We start from the raw sequence: 25,310 nt of genomic DNA, 5'->3' as shown, positions 1-25,310 counted from the left end.
CATTCTGTTTTCCCCAGTCTTTTATTCACAAAGAAGAAAGGAAAGGAAACGAAGTGAAAAGGGAAAAATAAGGGGGGGGGGGGGGGGGGGGGTCGGGGCATTCCCCCCCACCCCCGGCACCAGGGGGAGAGGAGAGGCAGCGCTTCCAGGGGCCTCCGCGATAGGGGCGGGGGGGCAGAAGGGGGGCTATGAATTAGGAAAAGGCGGATGACTAAAAATAATTAGCAAACGACAAGGGAAACGCATGGGAGCGCTGGGGGGGAAACGCGCCCCCCCCAGCCCAGCGCAGCTGGAGCAGGGGGGGGGCGGGAAGGGCTTCGATCCGCTCCCCCATCCCGACCCCAGCCCCGCCGGTTCTCTGCTCCGGTGCAGAGCCCATAAGAAACCTCCCACCACGGCATTTCTGGTGTCCCCGGCGAGCGCACCCCCATTTACCTCCCCTCTTTTTCTCCCCCCAAATCCCCATCGGACCCCGCACCGCCGCCGTGCCAAGCCGCCCGCGACGGGGGGGACCCGGGGTCCGCCCCCCGACCCGACCCGACCCGACCCGCTCCCGGCCCCGGCCGCTCACCGCCATCGCCGCTGCTTCTTCCTGCCCAGCCGGATTGCGCGCGAAAACGAGCCCACGTGGTCAACAAAAGCGCGCGAAACCTTATGAATAATGAATAGGCCCCGAGGCGGGCCCCGCCCCGCTTAATGAATATGGATGAGGCGGCGGGCAATGGGGCACGGCCACCCCCGGGCACGGCCGGAGGGGGCTCGGGAGGCTGGTGGGCAGCAGGGGCAGGCGTTGGCAAACATTTGGGCATTTGTCGCTGGGCGGGAGGGGGGAGGGGTCCCCTCCTGCCGGGAACACGAGCCACGGGAGAGATCCCGCTGTGGATTCCCGTGTTCGTGTCCTTCTGTCTGCCTCTTCTGCGGCTAAAGTCAAGCCTGACCAGGTTTGACACTGACCCACGGGAGAGCCCCTTGAACCAGCTTTAAACTGTAAGAGGTGGGAAATGGGTTCTGGTGTTTGGGGTTTGGGTTTTTTTGGGTTTTTTTTGGCTTGAGTGTATGTAGTAGCAGTGACGGGGAGCTAATCAGAGCCATTCTGGAGAACAGGCACATCTGTCTCCACAGCTGCTTGGCGCAGCAAGCGATGCTGTTTGGGAGAGGAACGGAAGAAGATCACCTGTCCCACAGAAACTGGAAGAAGAATTTAGATAGACAAAAAAAGCAACGGGCCGATGTTCGACAAGGCGGTGAAACACCTCCATTCTGGGCCACGGGGTCTTGCATAATAGGAAGTGGCTTGGATTTTGGAGATCTGTCTTCTCTGAAGGGTTTCTGACCCCTATTTAATAACAGGCTATTTCTGCTCTTGGCTGCAGGCAGAGGTGGGACAGTAACCCTGGAACAGGAGACACCAGAAGCAAAAGTGACTGAAGAGGCAGCTGACAGTCGTAGACCTGAAATGGGTCTTCCAGGAGCCCAGCGGGATGATTCAGCCCAGAACAAATATAGCAAAGCAGGAGCATCACGATATAAATAGGAGAGTGGCTCATCCTCGTCTCTGTGCCAGATGACAGGGAGCTGGCTGGTGCTCAGCGTGAATCAGGGACCCTCAGAAATGCTCCCACTTTTAGGCTACTGGAGACCACAGTGGCTTAAAGGAAGGCAGCCCAGGGCCCGTGTAAGGTGGTGCTGTCTGACAAGAGCCAGGTGACACGCTGTGATGAACTGGTCTCACCACAGGGTGCCACTGTCTCTCCAGGCACTGGACGGCTGGATGGACACACAGCTCTTCTGTCTGTTCATCCCACAAGGCCATGGACCATGTCTGTGTTTTCACTGCTCTCATTGGGTGCCAGCTTTGGGTCCTGTGCTTGAGCCAAGGTGCTCGGTCTCTTTGGGAAGAGCTGAAGTTGGGCAGCTAAAACCATCCCTAAAATCAGGTGGCCACCATGCATGGGACAGGGCTCCTTCTGCTGTGCTGGAGAGGAGGCACTGGGGCAGGCGAGAGGGCTGGGATGCAGACAGGGCACGGACCTCTCACTGGGGTGGTCACAGCTGAGCATCAAACTCCTGACTGTATCAAAACACGCCACTGGGATTTTGCAGACTGGTGGCTTACAGCACAGGAGGACTCCTGGGGACTGGATTTCTCGTGAAAAGACAGACAGAAACATTGGAGTGCAGCCCAGATGGTGCAAATTTGTGCCCAATGATAGAAATCAGGAGCTTGGTAGAGCAGCTCTGAAACAAGGCAGCCACATCTGTCTCTGGGGTTGCTCAACAGCAAAGCAGTTTTGGATAAGAAGTAATATCCTGTCCAGTAGATTGATCTAATAAAAAGCTTAAAGAGTATTTTAGAGAGATAAAAATGTCCTAGAATAGTGGGATTTGGTGGCAATACGAGGGTGTAATGCTGTCTGGAAACCACGACTGCACCTTCCGCCTCTGAAGCCTCCAAGTCAGGTTAGATTGCCAAAGGACAGCAAATCACAGAAGGTACAGCACCAAGTGCCAGCCTTCCTTGGGGCCATCAAGGTTACAGCAAGGGCTGCTAGATAACCACCTCTTGTCTTACTTCATCCCAGCAACACCAGGTGACACAGCGAGGACAAACAGAGTGAGCCCCGCCACCTGATGACACAGAGCAGCAGTTCTCAGCTGACGTGGGAGGATGTGTGCAGTTAAGGAGACATGGCAGTCCCTGGAGGTGGGATGAGCACAGTTAGTTACGTTTTTGCACACAACATGTTTAGGCTGAAAGGCAGTGGCTTGTAAATGCAAGGGAGACATAAGTGTGGATTCCCCACCTCCTCTGTTTCATGGAAGCAGTGAGGAAGGCAACATCTAAAGTGTCACCGTCCTTGTGGTGGCACCCAGCAATCTTCTGCCCGAGAGACAGCTTTTGGGGCTGGTGTCCCAAGGGCTGGGCTTTGGCTTCAGAGTGGATCAGATGGAGAGAGCAGGTGGATTGGAAAGCAAAGTCTCTCCTTTTTGACACAGTTATGTGGGAGGTAACACGTTTGATTAGTTAGCGCCTGAGGCTACAAGTGAGAAGACATGGATTTTACTCCTGTTACCAAGGCACTTTTTAGGCAGAAGCACTCCACCTCTCTTTAAACGCAAGTGTATCTTGTGTAACTCAGAGATGCTGGTGCCTGCTGAGCCTTTGAGCTCGGATCCATAAATAGAACGTGCCAAAATATTGCAACATGTCATTAGCCTGAACGACAGTGTGAGAAGAGACAAGCTAAGGACCGGCTTCTCCAGATGTCATTCCAAATGCATGACATCAGCATAAAAACCCAGTTCACCCCAGTGGAAAATCAGAGGAACAGGGTTGAGGCAGGTAACATGGGCTCAGGGGATGTCCCCTCCGTGAGGCTTTGCTGCATCAAAACTGGAAAATCAAACCTGAGAAGAGGATCAAGCAGATTTAAGTTGAGGAAGATGTATGTGGGGGGTGGCCTGAAACCCGCTGTGTGTCCTGTTTGCGAGGGCAGGGCATGAAACTTGATCAATATACAGATCTTCTGAAGAGGTGTAGACCTTGTACAACAAATTTGAGCTCAGCAAAAGCCTTTCATCCCTATAGAAGCAATCTCTAGAGCCCCAGGTGAACCACTGGTAGAAAACCACGCCAGAGTTTATCCTCCAGCCCTTGAAGTGACTCAGATAAGAAGCATCCCCTTGAAACTCTGCTCAGTCAGACAGCTCTCACTGCCAAGAATGACCTGTCTCTGCTGTTTTTAGCCAGTTGTTTTCTTCATAAATCTTGGCGCATTTGTCCCAGTTATTCCCTCATTTGCTACACAAAACTTTTATTTTCTGCCTGGTATTTGTGCCTCCAAATCCTGCTAATTATTATCCTATTTCCCTTTAGCTGCTGTTGTCCAAGCTACGCTGGGCTAATTCCCTCAGCTTCAAACTTCCCTTAGAAGCCAAACTCTCCAGCTTGTTAATCATTCTCTGCTGCAGGGACTTGATTACAGGATCCAGTCCATGGGAGAAAATGATTAACTCTCCTGCCTTGCAATCAATAATTCCTTTACAGGAGCAGCCTAATTTCTCTGCGCCCCCGAGGTGTGTGACGATGCGGGTGCTGGGTCAGGGAGTGTTGGCCGCTGGGTGTGGGGTTGGGGTGGCCTGGAAGCCACCATCAGGCTGGAACACACAGACCCAGCACCTTACAGGCCACATCTATCCCTGCCTGCCTGCAGCGAGGCCAGGCTTCTGCTGGGCCCTGCCCTGTGAGCTCCCCACCGCCCGTGCGGTGTCAAGATGGCAGCAGGGCCTGGGAGGGAGAGGGGCAGAGGTAGACCTGGCCTCCGCGCAGTGGGGCTCAGCACTGGGGCTCATGGGGAGGCTTTGAGTCTCCCACCCGTTGCAGGGCCGGGCAGGGGGCCACCCGCCGCCAGGGCCACCAGCCGCCAGGGCCACTAGTCGTCCTCCCTCCGTTCCCCGTCCCCTGCTCCCTGTCCCGCAGGGGTCCAGACGGGGACAGAGCACCTTTAAGGCGCGGCGGGCCCGCTCCTAGAGTCCCGCCTCCCGCCCCTTCCCATTGGCTCACGCCTCTATTTCTTTTGGCCTCTTTGACAGCACTGGTCTCTGATTGGCCGAAATGGCACTTCTCTCGGGGACCCTCTCTCAATAGCGCCTCTGGGCCTTACCGAAAAGGCGCCGCTCCGTCTGCCCTGGCCGCGCGGCGCTCTGCTTGAGCCGCTCTTCAGCCACGCTCCCTGGCTGAGGGGAGCGGCGGGGCCGGGGCCTGGGATGGCGGGGCTGGGCCCCCGAGACTGAACCCGTCGCCGGGGCGGCAGGGCCGGGCGGGCCGGGCCCGCGGCGGGTAGGAGAGGGGCTGGAGCCGGGAGTGGGGGCTTACGGGGAGAGGTTTATGGGGAGAAGCACCGGGGCACCTCATCCCGGGTCGGCGGGGCCTGCCCCGGTGGCTCGGCCCGGCTGCGGCGGGGGCCGCGGCCCACTGAGGTGAGCGGTGGGGCGGCCGGCCCCGGGTGAGCGGGGAGCCGGAACGGACCTGCCAGGCTTTAGCAGCCCGCTCCTCGCTCCCCAGCTGCCCGGGTCTGGCGTACAAGCAGGAGAGAAAGCTTCGTGCGTTGCCCGGGGCGCTGCGGGCGTTGGGTACAGCCGGTACCGGCCCAGAGGCTGCCGGTGGCCGGGACGGACCTCGCTGCTCTCCGGGTTTCTTGCCCGGCCCTCCGCAAACGCTGCAGCCCGTCCCTGGAAGGCAGCTTTGTGCCTGCGTTTGCAGCCCGGGAACCTCCAGAGGCGCCTCTGCCCAGTCTAAAACTTAATGTACTTATTTCTGAAAGACATCCCTGAACGGGGATTCTCTGTCTGAGAGTTTCGGATTATTGCTGATACTTCTGCTTTCAGTGTTTTACTTTGGTTGTTTTTAGCATTGCACTTCCTTTCTTTTTAAGTTTAGTTCAGAATGAAATGTGAAAATGAAACTTGGGAGAGAAAATGGTTCTTGGTCACTGATGGGAAATTCTTTTCTTGTGAGTTTGTTCTAAGGGTAAAATGCATTATACAATTTTTGTAACTGAGAGTGAGATTTAAAGGGCCATCTTAAAAAGGAAAATGAAACAAAAGGCTTTTTTGCAGGAATCTGGTCAGTGTGGTTTTCTCTGCATGAATTCAGTGTTTTAAGGAGAAGTCTTAACTCTAGTATCATCTGTACTTGCAAGACTTTCTGATTACAGTTTTCAGAAAGAAAGGAAAAAAGCTTTCATTTTTTTTTAAATTAGAGCTGAAACTGCGGTAGTGTGTAATTCACCTTTATGTGCTTGGGCTTTGAGAGCACAGAGAATTGCTAGTGATTTGAGCCCTGAATTTCTCAGAGCTGTGATACAGTTAGGGTGGCATGAATCAAGAAGCAGCATCCCCTGGGCGAGCAGCAGTCATTTCCAGCAAAGCCTTCCCCAGCACTGACCGTCCCAGCAGCCTGCGAGTCCTGCGGAGGTTCTTGCTCTGAACACAGCTTGGGAGGCTAGGGCCTGGAGAGGAGGGGGATAGACCTCAGCCAAGTCAGGTTGACTTCAGCTGTGGTGTAGAAAACCGTTTTATTTTGGTTTTAGATGTATGGTGAGTAGAGCTGCTGCTAGAAGAAAAAGGTGGGCCAGGACTGTGGCACTGGTTTCCTTTTATGTGGCTTTGGGGTGATTTTTTACCCCTGTTGCGTAGGTTGGGCTGGCTGAAATGAACATCCCAGTGGAGGCAGGGTGTGGTGAGTGATCTCTTGGATATGCTCAGCTGACTGGATGTAATTTGGGCTAGACAAGGCAAGGGTTTGGACAGTGTTCTGTAAGGAGCAGCGTTGCTGGGGATGACAAAGTCTAGCCGGATCCTTGCCATCAGTTCCTGGTCCTGTTGTTGTGGAATTTTTTTCTGGCAATTTTGACAGGAACGGGACAGTTCTCTACATCCTTGCTGTAGGCCTTAGCTATTAGAAAAGCATGGGGATCATGCTGTCTGGCTGATGGCTTTGGCTGTCCTTTCTTATCGTGTTGGATGTTCTGTTGCTATGCCTTTGTGTATACTCTGTCTTGGGAGGAAGAATAGGATACTAATTCCAGGCCGTAGCGAGCAGCCTGGCTGAGAGGTAAGCTTCATTCTGCTTTGCCCTTTGAAACCTCGTGACTGGAGCTCCGTTACATGTGGCCAACTCCTCTCCTTATCAGCAGCTCGCTGCTGTTGTGTGATAGTGGTGGCTTCTAGGGGAAAAGAATGGAGCCTGTTTGTTCTTTTCATAAGGAAGATGTTTTTCCCCTGTAGCTCTCTTGCAGCTTTATGTTCAAGCTCTTTTCAGTGTGACAGGCAGATTAAATTCCTTGTCCCAGAAGAGATATTAGGAGGTTGTGGTGGTTTGCAGTTGATGATGTTATTCTGCCCATCCTCTGCAAGGTTTTTCTCTACCCTTTCTCAGCTTTTTTTAAATATGAGGTAGGATTTTTTTCCTGTGTAGGCAAATGTGAACATACTTGTTCTCACTGCTGCTGAGGTGCAGTGGTGTTTCAGAGGAAGAGAATGGAGCGAAATTAACAGAAAATCATTCTCAATGGTGTCAGTTCAGAGGAGCGAGAAGCTGGAGGGAAGAGAGAGAAGTCTGGAATATGAAGGTTGTTTGCTGGAACCTCTACTAGAACTAGGATTTTTAGGCACAGATTTTGCCATCTCAGCACAAAGTTGATCTTTCCAGGTCTGCCTATGTTTATTTAATGTGACATCTCTTGTGTAGTACAACATACGGCAGTTGCAAAAGGAAAATCCCAGCTCAGTGAGTATCTGTCAGCGTGGATGAATCAAAGGGAGGGTTTGTTAGCTGAGGCTGGGATGATCCCCTTACCCCTCAGAAGGTCTGGGAGGAGTTTCAGCCTCTGAAGAGAAAGAAGAGTCTGTGGCTGACGGTCTCGAGCAGCTTGTGGGGAAGGTGCTACTGAACTCTAAGAGCTCAACAGCTGACACAGGACTGATTCTTTCTGACTCGTGAGTCACCCAGAACCTCGCAGGGAAAATACCTTCCGAGTCCTGTCATGGACGCTGTCAGTTTTTGCTGTGCCAACCAGGGCTAAAGTCAGGGAGATTTTTTTTTGAGATGAATCCTGGATTGACCCTAGCACACAGATTGTTAGAGCACTGTCTATGGCAATGTGCATCTTTAAGATGCCAGATGAGAGAGATTTTTTTTTTTTAATCTGTGTGTCATCCGTGACAGCTTCTTTGGGGAGTGCCAGGAGGGATGGTAGGACTTTTGTGTTTGCATTCAGTTATTAGCTAGTCAAGTGCCTTAAGGTGAAGGTTGCTGTTTTAGGGTCGGAAGAGGAGAGATTTGCACAAGGTGATACATTGAACCAGGGGCAGGCTTAGTAAGGTAAATCAGGTAAAAACTTTAGTATATACTAAATAATGCTCTGAAGTACCGTATGCCATAGCCTACTTAAGGTTCCAAGGTGATCGTAGAACCAGCAGAGGGATAAACTGCTGCTACTGTTGTTTCTGCCAAAGCCATTGGCACAGGCATGAAGTGTGTGGAGTTTTATGGACGGCAGAACAGAGTTTCCCTTTAATTTCTGGAGGGACAGTTAATACCCCAGCAGTGTAGGGCCTGGGGGATGGACAGATGGCAGAAAAAAAGTGGATGTTCTCTCTGGGAAGGCAGCTCAAAGAAGTTTCATCCGGGGAGTGGGAAGTTCTGTCTTGTCAGAGAGGTATAAGGTAGGGCAGGTGAAAGAACTTAGTGCCACGATTTTCTGATTCTGACTGTAGTGCTCTGCTGCCTGATAGTTTGACCTTAGGAAACCTGTGAGGTAGAGCTGCGTCTGGTTCTGGGTTTGTGAGTGTTACCAGTGGTGATGCTGCTGATCTGTGTCTGAGAAGTGCAGTGCAGTTGAGACTGGTGGACGTAAAGAAGTTGTTGGAGACCTTTACACTAACAGGGTTTTAGAAAGGTGCTGTCTTTTCACAGCCTTACTGTTCTGCTTAAAATCAAAACAGTTGTGTCTTGTAGAGGGCTGGAAGAAAAATGCTGAATCTTGGCTTTTGCCAGTGTTGGTTTTGGAAGATAAAGTCTGTACAGTCCCTTAAGGTAAAAGTATGTGAGGCTCTCCCTGCTCTCAGACTGTGGGGTTGGTAACAGCAATGGGTTTTAGGTAGGGGACTTGATTTTCAGTTTGCAGTAGTTTAAATCAAATCAATGACTATAACTTATTGATCTTGGGAGCTAGAATGATCATTCATGTTTTGGTACAGCAGAGTTTTTGTCTCCATCTGATGATGCCACATATTGCTGCTGAGTCTTGATTTCTTCTATGAATCTGCCAAAGCTCAAAAAAAAAAAAATCACAAAATTTAATCCAGCGTAGTATTACACTATTTTGAAGGTGGTTGTTACTCTGATATAAGATAGTGGTTTTGTGCTGTCCACCCTAATGGCTGTGTGCAGAGTAAGGGCAGGTGGCATTTCATTGTGCAATACAGTCTTTCTGATGATGATAATTTGCTGTAACAAGCAGGAAGCAGTTATGCAGGAACCTAATGGCAGGGATGTGTGTTTTAACTCTGACTCACAACTGATCTAATGTTGCTTTTTATCTCTGCTGTGATTGTCTTGCACTGTGTTTGACCTGGACCAGAAGGAAGGCAGGATGTCTGTGATGAGATTATCCGTGTCTGACAACATCACACATTCGACTGCCCTGGTGACAGCAGTGGATAATGTGACGACTTTGACCCCGACAACAACGCAGGCAATCAACGACACCAACATCACTGTGCCACACAAGTGCCTGTTGTTGCTCTATGAGGACATTGGGAAATCCAGGTGAGATGGAGGAAATGGGACCACGGTCTGGCCCTGGGCCAGGGGAAAGAGCTTTCTTTCTCGGTTTGGTTGAGAAGGAACTGGGGCTGATGCCTTCTAGATGCTGAAGAACAGGGGAGGAAAAAAAAAAAAAATCTGTTTTATTTACTTCTTGCAGAGTCCGCTACTGGGATCTTCTGCTCCTGGTTCCCAATGTGCTTTTCTTTATGTTTCTTCTTTGGAAGCTGCCCTCTGCCAGGGCCAAAATCCGGGTCACTTCCAGCCCAATCTTCACTACATTCTACATACTAGTGAGTACTGCTCTGTGCTTTTGAACGGAAGAGTGAGTGTTTTTTATTATCACTCATGAACAATATCACTGAACTAGTATAGACTGTAGACCAGACCTCACAGGGATATAGTCTGGTTTTAGTTGAAGGTATACTACAAGAAGTAGACACAGATTTTTAGTATTTTTTTTCACTGTCTGAATTCTGCTTTTCACAGATTCTGGGACCATATCTGCTGGAATTGGGTGGATTTTGTTCTCATGTGGTGATTTTTTTCTTCTTTCCCCTTTTTTTGTTGCTTTTCTGTCACAGAATTTAGCACTTTTCACTTTCCTATTCCTTGCAGTCACATGTGACACAAAACCAGCTTCTCACTGAGGTAGGGAAAATGAAACTCCAGAGAATCCCTGAAGCTGTTAGAAAGCTTGGTCATCTGCTGTAGCAACTGGTGATGTGACAAGGTTCTGGTTAGTCTGGAAATGTAGACAACTCTGTTAGTGTCTTTCCTGTCATATCAAAGTGACTGCTGACTTGATGATGTTCTTGTTACTTCTTAAGGTGGAAACAGAATATACAGATGATACAGTTACGACTCTCAAATGTGTAAGACCTTGTCTGTTCTCCTCTCCCCAGCGTAAGGAGGCATGGGCAACTGTTGATCATGTTAAAGTAGTCTTTATAGAAATCCCTGAACTTCATACCTATTATCTGTGGTACTGCTCACACTAAATGCAGCTAAGGACCTACCTGGATTTGTTTAAAAATGTAGTTCAGAAGCTTTATCATAGGTGCTATTTGAGATCTTGGCTTGCCTCGGTGTGTAGCATAATGAGCTTTCTCTTCCTCAGTGAGATTGGTCCAGGCTGTAGAAGTAAATGTGTGTTTGAATTGGATTAGATGGGAGGCATCCTCTTTGGGCTGTGTACAGGTACTGGCATGGCAAAACCCAAGAAGCATCAAAACCTAATCTGGGCTAGTGGCCTCAACTGAATCTTTGGTGGAAAGTCTTGTTAGCTCTTTCAGGCCTGGAGTGTGGTTGCTGGGCTTGTGCATAGCTGTGGATGACCAGGTAGACACACAAGTGCTCCAAACTTTTAAAAATAGTACCAACTGTTTCCAATCAGAATTTAAATCTTCCTTCTTGCTTCGTTTAATGCACGTGGCTCAGTAGAAAGTTCATGCCAAAGGTTTTGAAAAGCGAAACTCCGAGAAACCAAAGGGAAGAAAAAAGGGAACTGGCTGTATGAGGTTGGCTTTTTCAAAACAGCGTGAGAAGCAGAAGGTGATGAAACAGCCTTAGAGGAAAACTCATGCAGTTTGATCTTCTGGAGTATGTTACTGGGAAATGAGGATGTAAGTGTGTTTGGTGAGGATTTCCTTTCAAACAGCTGTTTGTCATGCCTTGAAGGAATGCTTTCTTGTGGAGTCAGTGATTAAAACAAAGTTAATAGATTGGGAAGAGTCTCTACCTACTTAGAGAGGAAGCAAAAAGGGTGTGTTTTCAGCTCCAATGAGTTGTTGCGGCTTCAGAACACCATATATTCAGGGACCTTTCTTTTTTGTCAGTGTTTTGTCCCAGAGTTTTCCACCCCAGGAGAAGTGTTGTATTCTTCTTCTTCTTTCATGGCATTTGCATCCCTTCTTCTTCCAGGGAGGAAATAATCAGCTGTAGGTAGTTTATTGGTCATTTCTATTCTCCAGTCACCTTGGAATCAGCTTGGACTCTCTTCATTCTGTAATAGATTTAGCTGTCTCTTACCTGCATCATTAGAATTAGCCTCTGACTTGGAGAATTTTATCTGGAAAAATCTGCTTTCTTAGAGGGTAAGTCTGCACAGCGGAGGGTGGATACATCCAGCTGAGCTCTTAATTGCATAGTATGGCTGTGACAGCAAGGGAGTTGGTAAATTAGCCTTGCTGAGCTCCACACTGTCATGCTTAAATGGTACATGAGCTGATTTGGGTATCTCTGTGTTGCACTGTGCAGCAAGGTAAGATGTTTTAAGTTGGCTGCAACTGAGGTTTTTTTTCCTCTGTGTTCCTCAGCTTTGTCATTGTTGAGAGAACTGCAGATTTTAGTTTTATCACAGATCTGAAGTGTAGTAGCTGGAATTGAGTGGCTTCTGTTATCTGATGTGGTGTGTTTATTCAGTCATATCAAGCACTTGATATTGTAATTTGGAGGGATGTGTTTTTTGTCTGTTTTTTCTACTCCCCCGCCCCAGTGGATTAAAGGGTGGGAAGACTGCCTGTAAAGGTGCTGTTAGAAGGAGTGGATGAAACCTCTTTGGAGCTGTTTAATCTGACAGCCGAGGAAATCTGTTCCTTCCTAAATTCTAAGCCAGTACTCCTACCTCTAACAGGCCTGAGGAATCTTCTTTGGGAAATTAGCTCTAATCTGCTACAAAAAATCCTTAGTATGCATTGTCAGACTTGAAAGCCGACCTGGAAGTGATATTCCAAAAGGGTTTCTGGTCACTGCTGTGTATATGCCTTTTGACATGAGCTCACTTTTGATATCTTTTTGTGTAGGTATTTGTGGTGGCTTTAGTTGGTATTGCCCGTGCTGTTGTCTCCATGACTGTGAGTGCCTCTGATGCTGCCACAGTCGCTGATAAGGTAGGTAAAATGCTGATTTTTAGAGTCTCTGCTTTGTGTGGTTCTGGACACAGCAATCTGCTAAGTCTTTCCTTTTGTATGCATACAAGAAGAATGTGGTTTTTTCCAGTAGTCATAGCTATATCTACTATGGAATCCTGTTCTGATAGCTGTATCCAAATGATCACAACATCCAGGACTGTAAAACAATGGACTTCCTAAAATAGATACACAAGTGCTGGCAGCAAACCTTTCCTGTTGTAGAGATGGAATGATTCTGCTTTGCAGGAGCTAAACATTCAGAGAACTTTAGTGGATAGGCCAGACCTGGCCTTTGTTACTCTTGCAATATTTGAGTAGCTCTTTGAAAAATATTTAATTCTTTTGTATTGAAAGCAAATAAATTCCCTCAAATTCCCTTTTGAGACTGATAACTGAATGTCCTTGCAGCCACTCTGAGCACAGGACGAGCCCTTAGCAAACAGGAAACGGCTTTGTATGTGCTGTTCCTTTGCAGTCATTTGACCTGTAGCAGAATATTACCTAAAACAAAAAACTCTCTAGTTCTTGATCTGTTAGAGGAACAAGAGCTACCCACAGAGTACAGGTCTTCTGGCTTTATTCTCTGGGATCAGTGTGGTTCTTTTGCTTTTCCCTTTAATTTTACCTGTGTTGCAATGCACTGCTTGTGTGTGGCTGGATGTTTGGAGCATTTTAATTCACATCTGTTGAATAGATGTAGGTCCAGGACTTGAATAATAGAGAAGAGATGAGAAGGTGCTTTTCTTCAGCTGTGTTGATGTTGCTGCTAAGTGCACCTTGCTGGGAAGTCATGCACTAAGACAGATACTCGGTCAATTTTTCCTGTAAAAACATATGTTCTATCATGTCTATTATGTTTCTTTTGTTTTCTCTCTCTCATTTGTATATATGTATATGCACACTGTGTATTTTCTGAGGTTAGGAGCGTCTCACCAAATGCCACTTAAACAATTGTGTGTCTTCAAGAGAGTGCTATTCAGTGTTCAGAGGAAAGGGATAAGCCAGAATCTGGGTTCTTTTTCTAGGTTTGGCACTGACTTATTGCATGACTACCTGGAAAGTTGCCTCACCTGCTGGCTTTTTGGTCTGTTTCACCAAATAAAGCCTGGGAATGAAAATGATAAGCTGCAAGTGGGAGGGCTTTAGAGTTGAGTATACTTTAGATTTCAGGACCAGTAGCTTTGGAGTGCAGAATACAAAGTTTATTCAGTCATAACTGTACTACAGAATCTACTGCTTTAAGAACTGGTCCTGTTTAATATTATACTTTTAAGGTCTCCTTGGGTTTGTGCTCCTTGGGAGTAGAGCAGAAAGAACACATCCAAGACAAGTGACAGATCCTCAAGTGTGGCATACCATGGCCACTTCCTCTCTCCATAGGCGTGCTGTTTGCTTGCTCCCACACAACTGTTCTGTTTCACAAGCATGGACAGGGCTTGGAACAACCATATTATTAACATCCCCATGAAACACGAGGAAGGTTTGTGGAAATTACCTGCTCCATTCAAAGGCTGTCATCCCCTGGAGCAGAGAGTGGAGTTTTGCTGTATTAACTTCCGACTGGTTCGTGGCTCTCTCTAATCATGTGTATCTGGTTTCTGTTATCCCTCAGATCCTGTGGGAGATCACGAGGTTCTTCCTTCTGGCGATTGAGCTGAGTGTGGTGATTCTAGGCCTTGCCTTTGGTACGTGTCAGGAGGTTTTTCAGTGCTTTGAATGTTTCCTATTCCCTTTTGTTCCACAGAGGCTGCATCTGTAAGTTTGTCGAGACGCTGATTCTATGAAATGAAAGAGCTCTAGAATAAAGACAAAGGACAAATTGGGCAGTTTTAGTTAATGGCTGAAAGCCTGATTATATTTACAGATCAATGGCTTGTGCAGTTTTAGGATTTATATGTGCTTGCTTTGTCCTGCATGCATGTGGTGAAAGAGTGTACAGCTCAGGTAAAGAAGGCTTATGCAAAGATCAACTGTCAGATCTTTGCTTCAACCCAATTTTATTTAAGATGGTTCTTTTGGGGTTCCTTCTATTCCCTCCTTGGTTGGTTTGATTCCATCCTGGCTTCATTCAGCTGCTTTAACTGTACCTGCAATCTATAACTCTACTTTTTGCAGCTGTACGAATGAAAAAGCTGTTTGGAGCAGTTCTTCCTGTGGGTCAGAGGTAGAGGAGAGGGGAGTTGGTAGGTGTCACTGTTACATATGCCAGTGGGACATCTGAGCACTAATTTTTTCATATCTTGAGGACTCATAGAATAGTTTTGGTTGGGAGGAGCTTCTGGAGATTGTCTGCTCCGGCATATTCCAGTGCAGATTTCTCTAAATTATGTAAGCCCTTTTTCCCTGCTCTAACCCAGTCTCCCGTCAGCTTTTTCCTGAGAAGAAGCTTTGCAACATATCACTGTACATGATTCTGGAGTAATTTCTGACTCCTTTTTTTATTTTTTTTTATTTTTTTTATTTTGGTAACCCTGGAGGAAGGACTTAGTTGCTTTCTGTATACTAGTGTGAGAAGAAGGAAAGCAAGTTAAAATCTGTTGGTTTGTAAGTATTATTTTGTCTGTGAGAGGCTCAAGTCTCCAAACAGGGAAGCAGTTTCTAGTGGTTGAGTGAGCTCTAACCATCTCTTGAAGGCCTGTGGAAATACAAATGTTGACCTCTACTGGTTTTGATTTTTACCGGGGCTGGGATCGCATCCTGAGTCACTTCTGTATTCCTTAATTCCAGGTCACCTGGAGAGCAAGTCGAGTGTGAAACGTGTTCTAGCAATCACTACAGTGCTGTCTCTGGCATATTCTGTCACCCAGGTGAGTATATTGGAACAGAGAATTAGTCTTTGCACAAGAGGGGGGCTTTGCTTGGAGTTAGGCAGTTAGGTGTGGGACTCCTATCTGCAAAATGGCAGCTTTGTTCTCTTGAGATTTTGGGGGAAGACTGGATGTTTGTGGCAGTGTAGCGGGGTCCCCAGAGCATACACCAGACTGTATCTCCCTGTCCTCTTCATGGCAGGAACAGCTCTGCCAAGGTCAAGACATGAGGTGAGGTTTAGCTGGAGTATTTTGTTTAGTGAATCTTGGAACAGGAGTGAGAGTTTTTCGGTATCTGAGCCACAAGTTTTGAATGTTGCCTCAAGTGCCATCAAAACTAGATGTGAGGTGTGCTTGCTGGGTTAGGGCATTGTCTCCTGTGTCTTAGAGAGCTGAGAGCTCCTGCTTCCCTTCAAACTAGCATCTGACTTGCTAGCTCAGTTGATTAGCTGTGTCTCCATCTCTCTGAACAATGCAGTGTGTGTCTGGGTTTATTCTCCTCAGTACGTAAGCGGTCAGCTCTGTGTCTCTGTTCCTGGGGCAGGGACCAGAATAACACACAGATCTTTGTTCTGTGACCAGGCTCTTGCTTGCGGAGGCAGCGAGCTGATCATTGCCACATGATAATGCTGGAGGAGCCTCATTAAGTATCAAGTGTTTGAGCTATATCTGGGTTCCGTGGTGCTTACAAGCACTTTTCTCTCTCTACTGTCTGTATGGGAGCTTCTGTTCATACTGTTTTTCAGGAATTCAAGTAAATGAGACAGTGTCCTTTCCCAGCTCTTGCACAAATGTAGCCTTTTGTATTCTGTATGTTTCAGCAGGGAAGGTCTACTTTAGTGATGAAAATGTAGATGGAACTCTATTTCAAATAGACAACTGCTTGCATCCCCCTATCCTTTCATTCAGTCTCTCACTGGGATGTCATTGATGTTCATTTCCTTCAGATGCCGATTTTTGCCACTTTTTTTCCCTCACTTGTCTTCAGTTTCTTCCTCTTCTCCTGTGTGAGCTTAATTTGGTCGAAGCAGAGCAATGGTTGGATCTTAGGTGGCAGGGACAGCTTTGTCTGAACTTCTTTCAACAGAGTATCCTTTGTCCAGACACCCATTCTGTTGAGGATGCTGCCTATAACAGAATCATGTTGGTGCCACTTCCCTCCTAGGGCACCCTGGAAATCCTGTACCCGGATGCCCACCTCTCAGCAGAAGACTTCAACATCTATGGCCATGGGGGGAGACACTTTTGGCTTGCCAGCTCCTGTTTTTTCTTTCTGGTAAGTACTGGGCATGTGTTAGGCACTCTGGTAGCTTCTTTGTATTTTCTAAATGGGGCAAGGAGGATGATCTGTGTATAATAAAGCCCTAGCCCTCCTCCTGCCTGCTACAGTGCAGCATGGGGTCTTCTCATGCTGCAGCCAAAGCAATAAAGGTGCGGTGGGAGTGGCATAAGCTGTGGCAGCTGAATTCCAGCTGAACTGAGATGTTCTTCACTGCGTTCTTTCTCAGTGACCAGCCTTTGTGTGCTGATGGGGGTGAGGTGTGGGGCCCTCACATCTGCACAGGGTTTAATATCAGGGGGTCTGTGCCTCTGTCCCAAGACATCAAGGGAGTGTGCGACACCACACACCATCCCTGCAAAGATTGTTGAGTTCAGTCACCAAGCAGCTGTGGAACAGTCAGCTCTTTGTCTCAACAGGTCTATTCGTTGGTGGTGATTCTTCCAAAAACTCCTCTGAAAGACCGGATTTCACTGCCCTGTAAGTCACTGTAGTGTGTGTTCCATAGTATAGCTGGAGACAGCAGAAACAAAGGTGGGAGTAAGAGGTTCCTGTATCTGGTTGCACTGCAGGAACATCCCATTGTCTCAGTGTGCAGATACATGGTGAAGGACCGATAAGTCATCCCTGTAAAAATAGTATGTTGTGCCTTTTGGAGAGGGGAATAACAGCAATTACATTGTTACTTCAGTAGCTGAACAATTACATGAAAAAAACTGCTCAGTTAATGATACAGATGTAATATAAATATATAATCTTCAGAGAGCCGTAAGAAGTGGCTTCTTAATAACAGCTTCCTTTGAAATGCATGTATGATGTTAAAGTGTGCTGCTGGTCATCCCCTGGGAAAGAAAGGCTAATTAGGAGCTGCTTCATAATTTTTATCTGGGCATTCGCTTTAAGATGCTTCTCTATATTTTCTTTCTGTGCAGAATATCTGCAGCTCTTGATTAGGGAGAGAAGCTGTTACTGAGTTGTTTGCGTTCGGCTGTTCTCTCTCTAAGTAGTGTTGGCGTCGATGTGTGTGTACCCTGAGGGAGTGGATGTGTGTGGCAAATGTCCTGGGCCTGACCTACCTAGTGTCCAGCACACTCTGCTGCTCTTGTCTGAGTCTCCTGAGCAGTTTTGTTAGTGCTGTGCATCAGAAGGGCACAATTTCGGGTTCAGCTGAGGGGGTTTTGTTTGTTTTTCTTATGTTCAATGATGTGACTGGTTCCAGATGTTTGCCAAGAAAGTCTGTGCATGTGTTGCCATGAGTAAGTGTTTTCAAAGCCCATCTTGTGTGTGTACACACGTGCAGGAGGGTATGGGTTAGTCTGCTAATACCTCCATCAGTCCTGCCAGCATGGGACAGACACATGCAGTCTTAGTTCTTCAGGAGTTTTTAAACAGACAGGATGGTGAGATGCTTCTGTTGGGTTTGTCATCTCCATCAAACAGATTTACGCTGGGCTGGTGCTTATGAGGTTGAGCTTCACCTGTGTCCGTGTCTTTCCTACAGCCAGGAAGAGTTTTTATGTTTATGCTGGAATCCTGGCGCTGCTGAACCTGGTGCAAGGCCTGGGTAGTGCCCTTCTCTGTGTGGACATCATAGAAGGACTGTGGTATGTACACTGGGGGAGCAAGTCTGCAGCCCAGTTTCTCATATTGCTTTTGAGTGTGTTTCAACACTGCCTCTCCCAAGAAAACAAACTTGTGCTGTGTTCCTAAGAAGGAATAAAGTTGTTAGATCTCTTTTGTGCCAAAAGACCTCTTTGGTGGTCAGGAGACTCACAGTGGAGAGCTCTGTGGAGCTGTGAGCTCTGCAGTGGTCTTCAAGTGTTGAGTAATAGTTTGAATCCACTGATGCCTGGTCATCGGCTCAAGTTTCATGGGTAGTAAGCGGGAGGGAAGTAGAAATAGCTTGGGGATACCTTATTCACGTATGGAATTGTGTTCTGCAGGGATCAGTGTCACTTCTGAGAGTCAAAAGACTGCTCTTGGTCAGACCTTGGGTCTTGGCATGATTCCCTCATGAGTGTCTAGGAGCAGTGACACATATTGATGGCAATGTGTGTTACTTTGCACCAGTTTGAATGTGTTTAGCACAAGACTTTTCTTGTGCTCTGCTTGGGCACTCTGGAGGGCTACGGGATCGTTCTGGGGGGTTGTGGCGGGTGTTATGCAGCTGTATTGTGCTTGAGTGCTAAATTCCATCATGTTCCCTTTTGCCCTCGACAGCTGTGTTGATGCTACCACGTTCCTTTACTTCAGCTTCTTTGCACCTCTCATCTATGTGGCATTCCTGAAAGGCTTCTTTGGGTGAGTAGCCAGGAATGGGATTTTAGAGGGTATATATGGTGATTTAATTGTTCTGCACCCAAGTTTGGGAGAACTGTAGAATATCTGTAGAATGAAGCTGCTGGACTAGAATGCCAGTTAGGGAACCAGTTTTTAATTGATGGCCTTGCAGTTTTTCTTGTGTGACCCAGGGCTGCTCGCTTCTATCTAAGACTTCTTTGTATTTAAAGTAGAGTTAATAGTAATGTTCCTCTCAAACGTTGATGAGGATCACTTCTTCAGTGTCTGCATCTTGTTTAGTACAAAGTTTTTCTGCTGGAGGTGGTGACTAAATGGTTAGTGAGAGACTGAGTCCCAGAAGACTAAAGGGTCTCCTGGGTGGGTTTCGGTAGAAAGAATGTAGGGATTAGGTAACCCCTTGGCTGAGTGCTCCTCAGGGTACTGGGACCAAGAGTCACCAGTTTGAAGCGCTGTGGAGTGTGATTTCTGGGTCGGGGTTGCCGCCGTGTGGCCATTCAGAGGAGATGCATCTTGGTAGGAAAAAACGTTTTTTTTTTTTCTGTAGGCCTTAGCTTGTATTGTCTATAAGCGAGAAACAGCAGGCTTTAAAATAACTAAGAACATATGCCTAAAATACCAAATTGTGCCTCTTCTGCCTTCTGAAATCACAAGGGAACAGTGTCTGGAGTTAGAGGGGGAAACTGCTGATCCCCAGGTGTTTCTATTTTGGTTTTCCTGATGTGCACAGATGGAACTTGAGGTGGACTGTTGTTCTGTTGGTGCCAGTAACCAGGCTGCTGTGGAGTCCAATGGCTTTTGGATGCTGTTGCCCTCAGTAATTCAAAACTCCCAAAGATCAGAACATCTTTCCCACACTGGAGTTGGGGTTCTGTCATTTTTATTTCTTAGGTGACTTAGCCCAAAGCTACATTTAGCATTACTTTATGGGAATTACTCTGCTAGGTATATTTCAGGACTGAAAGCTAACATGAAGAGCTTTTAGGGTCTGAATACACAATTTCTTAGTGTTGATGAGTTTCTGTTAAGGATGAGTAGCTGTGATACTGCATTGCTTACACGTGTGTTTTCAATCACTCCAGGTCTGAACCGAAGATCCTTTTCTCCTACAAATGTCAGGTGGATGAACCTGAGGATGTGGATGTGCACCTGCCTCACCCTTATGCTGTTGCCAAGAAGGAAGGAATGGATTCTGGGTTCTACTCGAGCACTCAGATTGACACCACAGCCTACCTGGATGACGTGGCCTCTATGCCGTATCACGTGGGCAGCATCAACAGCGTAGACAGTGATCGCTGGAAAGCCATCAATGCCTAAGGCAGGGCTTCACACAATGCCTCATTCTTTTCTTTCCAAGCTCCCTGATGCCACAGCTGTTAGGATATCCATTGGAAATCTGTCCTTGGCTATCTGCCATGGCTTTCCTCTCTTCCTTAGGATTTCCGAAACCTATTGTGGAACTAAGTTTGCAGCCCAAATCCTCTTGGAAAGAACGTTTTCTGTTGCTACCTGAGAATGATGTAGAAAAGTTTTGTTCATAAACCTATAAACACTGAACCTTCCTGATCCTCCATGTTCCAGATGTGAATATGACCCAGAAGACAGGCCTGACTTGAACCTCTTCCTTTTCAATGACTGAAAGCACTTGTCTGCCACTTAGGGGAATGATCTTTAGGGATGAGTGTGTTGATTTGACTGCTGTATTGTACATATATAGAAAGAGTTTGGTGTTTGAAACCAAAGATGGTCTTCCTGGGCTTTTGCAAGCAGTGTGGTTGCCTGGGTCTTGTCATAATGCAACAGCACAGGTGGTGATAGCAGTGTCTGAAGAGGGAAGCTGGTCAGCTGGGCTCATCTCTAGTTTCAGCTAATACTGATGAAGATAATGAACTGCAGTTGCTAGGGGTTAATTGAGTGTTCTGAGTGTGTGGGAATGAGAAGAGAGGTGTGAAGAGGAATGAACTGTTCTTTGTGCCCTGGGAGTATTTTGGGGGGCTAGTAGCCAGCAGCATGGATGTCATCTGACTGAACAGTAGTGAGACAGGAGGACAGACAGTGCTGCTGTGTAGCTGATCTGAAGTAGCTGTGAAACGGTCTATGGAGGCTGCACTACTGTGCATCTGAGCTTGCAGGAAAATCTAGGGAACAACACTGAATCAGGGCTGAGTTTCAAGAATAGAAGCTGTGAGGTAGGTGCATTTTCCATCTGCACCCTGTTTCATGGCTCTGGCAAGGTCTTGGAGAGTGCTGTGAAGGAGGAACTTGACTCTGCAGATGAAGGCTCCAGCAATGTTCAGGTGCTTGAGGCAGAGCAGAAGTGCATGGTGAGTCCAGGCTGTCAGCATTTAGTGACTGGAGACTCTCAAACACCATAGGTGTGCTGGGATCAAGCTGGCTGGTGCTCCAAGTTGGGAGGCAAGTGGGAGATAGATATGTTTCTCTGGCAGTGTCCTCTTACGTTGCAGTTCAGATCCCCAGACTTCTACTGGTCTGAATAGGTTTTATGGCTCAATATGTTGAAAATACTTATGTGCATGTGGAGCGTGGTTCACTTAAAGACTATCTGGAACTTCTTATTAACCTCTTCCATGCTGGAAAAGGGACTACTGTTGTCTGAGCTGTCTGGCACACAGTTTCAAGACCTCGTGTTCCAGTCCAGGGACTGTTCAGCTGAAAGCTGCGTCAGACTGGTTTCTGGGACATACTGTACTCTCCAAGGATGAAGAGGTGTATTCCTCTAGCTTTGGGGGTGCTTTCCTACCTGAGTCCTCCAGGTAGGTGGAGATCTGCTATAAGCAATAGCAACTTTCCATTAGAGATGGTAGAAGAGGGCATTTGAAATGTTTGGGGACTGTATGAATCCCTTGCCCCAGCTCACTGCTGTTCCTGAAGAATATTGAGGCAAGAGTTTCTGGGAGATGAGCATGCAGGGTGTGGTGTGGAGGTGTTAGTTTGGATCATCAGCAGGGAGGGGAAAGCATTTGCTACCGGGTGTTCCCACCATTGGGGAAGTTTGGGTAAGAACACAAAGTTCATATTGGTTGCCAAAACTATGCAGGCCCTTTGCTTATCTTTTTGTTGTGTTAATGAACAATGCAGCCTCTCTCTTCTGCCTGTGGACTTTGCCCTGCAGGCCCCTAAGTAGCACTGGCACCTTGAAAATACACCACCCCCCACCCCCCCTTTTTTTTTTTTTTAAATTTACTTTTGAGAAAAAAGGCTTCCATTTGTCCACATGCGAGAGCTGAATTGTCTTGGTCAACAAGACAATGTCTGGGTCAACAGCCTTTCACATTTCCCTTCCATGCAATGGCTGGACAAGTAACTGGGCAACTCAGCCCTTGCAACATGAGATAAGTGTTCCATGCTCCTCCTGTCACTTGCTGTGAACTGCCCTGAGCCATGCTCGCTTGCTTACTTTGAAAGGGATGGACAATGTGGCACCCAAATTGCCCTGCTGTGGCTCCTCTTGCTCCCGAGCTGCCACTAGAAATATGGGGAAAACTGCAAAGCTTCCCTGGAGTTGGTGGGCCTTGGACAGAACCAAGAGATATGAAGGTCTTTAAAGCAGTTGAGAAATAAAGGGGCTGCTGCTTTTCCGTCCCAAGGAGTATTTGCTGAAGGATCACCTGTGCAGGTGGTCAACATGTCCATCCTGTCCTTTGGTGGCAGGACTCCAGTAATTCTGGAGCGTCCCACGTTCTGCTGCTGAGGAGCTTCTGCGCTAGGTCATGGACTGACCTTCCTCCTGTTGTATTTTTCTGTATATATAGTGCTTTGGGCCATATTCCCAAAGGTCCTTGAGCAGAAGTGTGTTATGTGTGTGAGTGGGATGCAAAGAGAGAAAATATAGAATAAATGTATATTTTTGTTTGTAAAATAAAGAAATAAAATTAAGTTTGGCATAAATGGTCATACTTTCTTTCTCAAATGATCCATGTTATGGGGAAAAAAATAATCTTTGGGTGTTTGATTATTTTTTTTTTTTAAAGCTCTGAACAAATATGGCAGATAATGATGGAATAACATGATGTCTTTTTGTCAGAGATGGATCTTTCCTTCTCGGAAGGCTATTACTAGGACAGCAGATGACTGTGCAGTGAATGGTCTCCAGGTCTAAATAATTGTCAGTGAAGTCTTTGACTCTTCTCTTGGTAACTAGATCTTGCTGTTCCTGGGCATGTTTGGTGTCAGGGGTCTTGGCTACAAGGATGTCTTTCTCTCTTGCTTGGAAAAAGGCTTGTGTGGAAGTTGGAATTGACTCTACTTATTTCTCGTTCTGGGCTTTGAAATGAACACTGTGTATCGGGGTAGCTTCCTGGCTGCAGGGAGGACATGGTGGCTGCTGAGTACCAGCGAAGTGTGCTGGCAGCAGTCAGCACTCATCAGGGTCCCTTTGGCGGGGGTACAGGCTGGAAAGTGGGGTCACCTTGGGGTTGGGTCATAGCGCAGTAAAACCTTACAGAGCTCCTTCCAGGTTCCATGCAGAAAGCTGCCCAGGGAGATGCTACTGTTGGACTTAACTGCAATGGCATCCTCTGCTTCTGTGTAGGTAGAGAGGCATTTAAGGTGCTGTAGAGCTTCTGCACCATTATCACAGCTGCTTCCACATCAGTGTCCTGCAGGTGGTGGGCCCTCTTGGGTGTCCTTGGGCTCTTGGAGATCACAGGAAGGCACAGCTGTAGGTTTGAGGTGTGGTTTTGTTTCTTTGCCTGCTCTCCCTCGTGGATCTTTGCAGGTGATGCCTGGCACCTGGCTGGAGTTACACCTGAAAAAGGCCGAAGGAAGGTTGAGAAGAATAAGCAGAGTTACGGGACAACTTCTGAAGGAGCAATTAAATGGTTGAGAACCCACCAGCCTGGAGGAGGAATGATGCAGGTCTGTGAAACCCTGGGAGAACAGCGGAGGTGAATAAGGAATGAATGAATAAGGAATGTTTATGGGCTTTTTCAGTACAAAAGCTGGGTGCCATCAGATGAAGGGAGCAGGTGGCAGATTAGAAACAAACAAGAGGCTGCTGAGAGTGTTTAGGGAGGGATCATGGTTTGATGTTCGCCAGACCTTTGCTCTTTCACAGTTTTTCCATACAGGAGAGCAAACAGCACCATGCAGTGCCCTTGTCTTGAGAGCTCAAGCAATGGGACGAGTCCCCAGATAACAAAAATGATGTCCTGCGTGGTTTCACGTGGGCTGGTTTTATTCCTTCGGTAATTGTGCCCCAGCGAAGGAACCCCAGGGGTGGGGTGCAGTGAAGTTCTCGGGGTGGTTGGATCCTGCATTCAAAACCGAAGCTGTGGATGGAGGAGGAAGCCCAGCGAGGCCAAGGTGCTACAGGCCGAGCCCGGGGACGCTTCGGTGCCGCCGTGGGTCTGTCGCAGGGGCCCCGTACCCTGCCTCCGGGGCAGTGCCAGGCCGCCCGCTCAGCGGCCGCCGGCAGACTACAGCCCCCAGCATGCACCGCGCCTGGCCGCCAGCATCGCGCCGCGCTATTGGCCGTCCCGCAGCCGGCGGCCAATGGGGCGCGGGGATGTTGGCAGGCGGGGGAAGAGGAGAGGCGCTCACTTCGCCGCGGCAGCCCGGTGTGTGTAGGGGGGGGGCGCGGTGGGAAGAGGCGTCCCCAGCGCCGCCAGCATGGGGGGCAGCGAGAGCAGCCACGGCGGCAGGAAGGTCTCCTTCGGGCTGGATGAGCGGGAGCAAGTGCGGGTGCTGCAGGGCATCAGGGTGAGCAGGGCCGGGTGATGGAGGCGGGGAGGCTGCGGGGGCCGAGGGCAGGGAGCTGGGCTGAGGGAGGCCCTGCCGGAGCGGTGGGGTAGGGCGAGGGAGGTCAGGGGATGCGGTGCAGGGCTGGAAGGGGGTGAGGGGGGAAAACCAGCGAGGAAGAAGGGAAGAAAAACTCCAAGGCTGAAGGAGCTGTCCGTTGGAGAGGCGGTGGGATGGATGGCTGGAGAGCCGCGGGAAAGAGGGCTGAGTGCGTGAGCACGGCTCTTGTGGAGTGTGACACACCAGCTCTTCATCTCCCCTTCCGCACTCTGCTCTCAACCCTCTTTCCCTCATCGCAGCTTAAAACCCCATCTCCCCCCGCCTTATGCTTTGCCAGCAGTTTGAAGCCAAAGGCCCTGCCAGGCTCTGAGGGCATCTGAGAGGAGACAGCTCTGCACTTACTACTGATACCAGGAGCCTCGGCAAAGTGCTTCTGCCTGGACATGCAGGGAGAGAGGAGGCTGTGGGGGTTAGTGAGGATTAGGGGTGTTTCTAGGAGGGGCAGTGGGGAGCTGCTTTCTGAACTTTGCTCAGACATCTACATGTGTGTTGTGAAAACAGGCCCTGGAGACTGCTGGTGTTATCATTAAGGAACATTTTTTTTTCCATGTCAAGATTTGTCTCCCTATTTTTCATTGGTAATTTAAGGTGGTTTTTTATTACTACCATAACTTTCATTGCTGTTGCTTCTTCATACTTTTATCTGGTTTTCCCCTAAGATTTGTCTGAAATGGGATTGCAGAGTGTGTTTTGCTGTGGTTACTTCTTTTTCATTCCATTTTGACTAATCATTTAACTTAATATCTGTGGAAGATTAATTGTCATTTTGCAGTAAAGCCTTTAGGGTCAGTAGATAGGGGGTTTTATCACTTACTGATAGGGTATGTTTGGTTTTTTGTTTTTTGTTTTTTTTTTTTTTTTTT

General features: G+C 47.9%; 3 protein-coding genes across 6 annotated transcripts in view; 2 read left to right on the top strand and 1 right to left on the bottom strand.

Moving 5' to 3' along the window:
- MCM2 (minichromosome maintenance complex component 2) overlaps positions 1-611 on the bottom strand; it is a 12,615-nt gene extending 12,004 nt beyond the window's left edge. Inside the window, exon 1 of the mRNA XM_014946907.1 lies at positions 572-611. Coding sequence (XP_014802393.1) covers positions 572-577 — 6 coding nt within the window. The 5' untranslated portion in view covers positions 578-611. The remainder of the gene's footprint in view (positions 1-571) is intronic.
- Positions 612-4,697: 4,086 nt separating this feature from the next.
- On the top strand, positions 4,698-22,536 carry TPRA1 (transmembrane protein, adipocyte asscociated 1). Of its 2 annotated transcripts, none has more exons than XM_014946811.1 (11): positions 4,698-4,840; positions 9,147-9,334; positions 9,492-9,624; positions 12,136-12,222; positions 13,856-13,928; positions 14,971-15,050; positions 16,216-16,326; positions 16,749-16,809; positions 17,831-17,933; positions 18,550-18,630; positions 19,710-22,536. In XM_014946811.1, exons 2-11 carry the CDS (start codon positions 9,159-9,161, stop codon positions 19,942-19,944), a joined length of 1,140 nt encoding a protein of 379 aa, XP_014802297.1. In that variant the 5' UTR covers positions 4,698-4,840; positions 9,147-9,158; the 3' UTR covers positions 19,945-22,536. The 2 variants fall into 2 exon arrangements, with proteins under 2 accessions (XP_014802297.1, XP_014802298.1); XM_014946812.1 differs by having other exon boundaries at positions 4,729-4,840; positions 9,150-9,334.
- Positions 22,537-24,177: 1,641 nt separating this feature from the next.
- The window catches only part of CHCHD6 (coiled-coil-helix-coiled-coil-helix domain containing 6), a 114,434-nt gene continuing 113,301 nt past the window's right edge, over positions 24,178-25,310 (top strand). For all 3 annotated transcript variants that reach the window (XM_014946611.1, XM_014946609.1, XM_014946608.1), the window contains exon 1: positions 24,178-24,348. In XM_014946611.1, coding sequence (XP_014802097.1) covers positions 24,259-24,348 — 90 coding nt within the window. In that variant the 5' untranslated portion in view covers positions 24,178-24,258. The remainder of the gene's footprint in view (positions 24,349-25,310) is intronic.

Source organism: Calidris pugnax, unplaced genomic scaffold (genome assembly GCF_001431845.1).
Source record: "Calidris pugnax isolate Ruff unplaced genomic scaffold, ASM143184v1 scaffold81, whole genome shotgun sequence".
Lineage (NCBI taxonomy): Eukaryota > Metazoa > Chordata > Aves > Charadriiformes > Scolopacidae > Calidris > Calidris pugnax.
The sequence above is the reverse complement of the archived record's forward strand: the minus strand, read 5'-3'. Positions and strand labels throughout refer to the sequence as shown.